Source organism: Hibiscus syriacus, unplaced genomic scaffold (assembly GCF_006381635.1).
Source record: "Hibiscus syriacus cultivar Baekdansim isolate YM2019G1 unplaced genomic scaffold, ASM638163v2 tig00110402_pilon, whole genome shotgun sequence".
NCBI lineage: Eukaryota > Viridiplantae > Streptophyta > Magnoliopsida > Malvales > Malvaceae > Hibiscus > Hibiscus syriacus.
Genome location: NW_024062722.1, coordinates 1,636,034 through 1,639,992, shown reverse-complemented (window position 1 = coordinate 1,639,992; position 3,959 = coordinate 1,636,034). Strand labels below are relative to the sequence as shown.

The 3,959-nt window shown below is 32.3% G+C and overlaps 1 protein-coding gene across 1 annotated transcript; it reads left to right on the top strand.

Moving 5' to 3' along the window:
- Positions 1-2,164: 2,164 nt before the first annotated feature.
- LOC120123608 (40S ribosomal protein S10-2-like) lies at positions 2,165-3,749 on the top strand. Its single transcript, XM_039142461.1, has 5 exons — positions 2,165-2,237; positions 2,330-2,378; positions 2,461-2,740; positions 2,994-3,123; positions 3,632-3,749. Exons 1-5 carry the CDS (start codon positions 2,235-2,237, stop codon positions 3,713-3,715), a joined length of 546 nt encoding a protein of 181 aa, XP_038998392.1. The 5' UTR covers positions 2,165-2,234; the 3' UTR covers positions 3,716-3,749.
- Positions 3,750-3,959: the final 210 nt, after the last annotated feature.

Genomic DNA, 3,959 nt, shown 5'->3' with positions numbered 1-3,959 from the left:
AGGTGGAAGATATATATTTTTGGGGTCAAGTTAGATCGGGTGGAAGATATATAATTTTCGGGTTGGGTTGATCAAAAATCCGATCCACCCCGACTTGTTATCGTCCCTATTAATAATACATATTTATAAATATAACTGCTCAAACTTTTAGGGTGTATTTGGTTCACGGAATGTAATATTACCTTTGGGAATAAGATTACCGGAATGTAACATTACTCTGGGAATGTTGTATTACCCTGTTTGGTTTGGTTAGCATAAATGTAAGACTATAATATTTGGTTGGAGAAATATAAAATTATTTAGATGCATATTTTATCAAATTATCCTTGTGAGATATATTTTTAACAAGAAAAACTTTAATATTAAATTATAAATATTTTGATAAAATTTTATAAAAATATTTTAATTATTACACTATCTAAGTTTTAAAAAAATACATTTAACATATAATTAATATAATTAGTATATCAAACTTATAATTTTAAATAATTTTCGTAAGTATCATATTTGTTTATATAAAATATAATATAATATGAAAAATAATATTATGATTTCGAGTGGACAAATATATTATTGTTTAATGTATAAGATCTATTTTTAATAACTGAAAATTAAACATTATTTTAAATAATTATATTTTCACAATAATAATATTTTCATCTCATAAAATTATAAAATAATTAATATAATAAATATTAAAAATATAAAATAATTTTAACTACTCAAATTTTATTAATATTTATTAAATTAAAATATTTGTATATTATTTTATTAAATTTATAATTTTGAGTAAAACACAAAAAAATAAGAATTGAGAAGGATCCCTATGAAAAAAATTATTATTCTAGGGGTATTTGGGTCCAAAGTGGTGGAATTGTTCATTACCTAATAATTTGGAGGTAATGACATTCCTATCATTTTAACCCAAAAATTTATTACATGATAATAATCTTTTCCGTGAACCAAACATGAGAATACAATTCCGAAAAAGATCGATCTTTTCCACGAACCAAACGCACCCTTAAAGAGAATAACATTCTATTTAATTAATGATATCACTTCATATATATATATATATATATATAAGGATGACAATGGGTCAGGTTTTTGGTCAACCCGTCCCGACCCGAAAATACGTATGCTCCACCCGAACCTGACTCGACCCGACACGAAAATTTTATATCTTCCATCCGACCCGACCCGACCTAAAAAATATATACCCTCCACCTGACTCCATCAGATTCGAATTTTTAGTGTATAAATCCGCCCAACCCAAATCGTAGAGCTATTAACAAGCCGAGTCGAACTCGAGTATTACTGAGCTCAACTGGACTCGAAAACTTTGAGATGGAGCTCGACTTAACTCGAAAACTCACGAGCCTAAAATTTTCAAGCTCGACTCAAACTCGAAATCATGAACTGAAGCTCGTAAAAGGTCGAAATGGAAAAAAATCTTAAACTTAACTCTACTGAAGCCTCAAACTCAAATTCGAATCTAAAACTTAAATACATGAACACCTTATACTATATTTTTAACAAAAATTAACACATAAATGCTAATATAATTAATAATTTATTTTTTAAAAAATAAAACTTAATATATTATATTTTCGAGCTGCTCACGAACTTTTCAATTCAAGTATCAAGTAGCTTGTTTCGACTCGTTAAGAACTTGAGTCGAGCTCGAGCTCTAGTCTAGTCCATTTGAGTTGAATATTTATGAGCTTTGACCGAGTTGATCTCGAGTAGCTCGCGATCTGTCTCGTCTTATTTATAGCCCTACTAACTCGACCCGCTATAAAATAAGGAATTAATTAAAAATTAATAATTTTTTTAAGAAAATTACATTAGTATCCTCAGACCAAATTCGTCGGAGTTTTTTCACCCTCCACCTGAACCCGACCTGACCCGACTCGAACCTAATTTTTTTTTAAAAAAATCTGACCCTATCGATTCGAATTGAAACCGATCAAATTTAGGTTAAATTGCTCTCTCTCTCTCTCTCTCTCTCTCTCTCTCTCTCTCTCTCTCTCTCTCTCTCTATATATATATATATATATATATATATATATATATATTTGTAGCACGATAATGTTGAACTCATCAGCTCAAAAAGACACACGTAGTATAATAACTCCAAAATAGGGTTTTATTTTATCAATTATACTAGAGTTGAAGAAAGGCTCTTCGTTAGCAGATAGCCGCCTCTTCTCAGCCTCTAATCTCTTCAAAACATGGTAAATCTTCTTCGTTTCTATCATTATATTTGGTTTAACAGAAACTGGTTGACCTAAATTGGCTATAATATGTTTGTTTTCTCGTTTTATAGATCATACCAGAAAAGAACCGCCGTGAGATATCCAAGTACCTCTTTCAAGGTAAACAAAGAAAACCCCCATTCTCATTTCAATTCGTTTACGTAGCTGGATTCAAAATCTGCGTTATATGTACTTTTTTCAGAGGGGGTTTGCTACGCCAAGAAAGATTACAACTTGGCGAAACACCCAGAAATCGATGTTCCAAATCTTCAAGTAATAAAGCTGATGCAATCCTTTAAATCCAAGGAATATGTCCGTGAAACGTTTGCTTGGATGCATTATTACTGGTACCTTACAAATGATGGCATTGAATTCTTGAGGACTTACCTTAATCTTCCCTCTGAGATTGTTCCTGCAACTTTGAAGAAACAAACTAGGCCCGGTGGTGGTCGTCCCATGGGTCCTTCTGATAGCCGCCCACGGTAATGGTTTAGGGTTTCGTTTATTTGATTCAATACAAATGATTTTTAGGTGAATTAGAAAACTATTATTTGTATTCCGGTGTAGTACCTGAACTTTATTTTTTTAAATTATATATATCGCTTAGTTTGTGTTTATTTTGGTATCGTAGTTAAAATTTAACTGTGATATTGATGTGCCATGAGATAATGCTAGCGTAATTTTCTGATGATTTTTTTTGTTGGTTTGCTAATGTTTTTGTTCGCTATGAACCAGTGGACCACCGCGCTTTGGTGATGGTGAGAGGAGATTTGGTGACAGAGATGGGTACCGTGGAGGTCCACGAGAAGGAGGTGATTTTGGTGACAAGGGAGGGGCTCCTGCTGATTATCAGCCTTCATTCAGGGTAATGTTTCTTTGAATAATGGTGTGGAACTTTTACATCTTCATTGAACAGAAGTAATGTTTGCTTGAGATTGTTGTGCTTGCTTGTTTCTTTATCATCATTTGATTCAAATGAATTGTTGATGACGTTTAGAGTTTGTGTAAGGTTTATGTTGTTTACAGCAGTTGTTTGAGCATTGTATTGTTTGTTTGCTCTTTTTATATTTCCACGTTTTGTTGTACTTGCTTACGCATCCATTATTGATGTTCATTCATAGACATCAGTCATATGAATCAGGTCAGGGATGGACCAAAAAGGCGCTGGTGGGAGTTTTGCCCCTGAAAATGTCAAATTCTCATAATTTAAATATTTTCTGTTAATAGTACGTTTTCATCCTTCTAAAATGGTATAAGTTCGTGTCCCTAAATTCTTAAAAATCCATCTCTCCTAACATAAAATCGTGTATCCTTGAATGAGGTCATTTTCGTTGGAAACCAAAGAACTGATTTAATTTATTGTGGGCACACAGGGCCCTGGTTCAAGGCCTGCCTTTGGTCGTGGAGGTGGTGGTTATGGTGGTGCTAGCTCTGCTGGTGCGGCGAGTCTCCCTTGAGAATGAAGGTGTATTGGCACTTTTAGTTCGTTTGAATGGCTCTCTGTTTTGGATTTCTTTTTGCATTAATTTATTTGTTTCTGTTGAATATTTATAAATAATTTTGATAATTCAAGATATTACGCTCATAAATGTCCAAAATTCAAAAGAAATTTAAAGAAATGATTTGTCAACTTAAATTTGCTATACGTGAAATTTCTACTAATTTTTTTACATGCGCCAATAGACTTGGAACTTTATGATT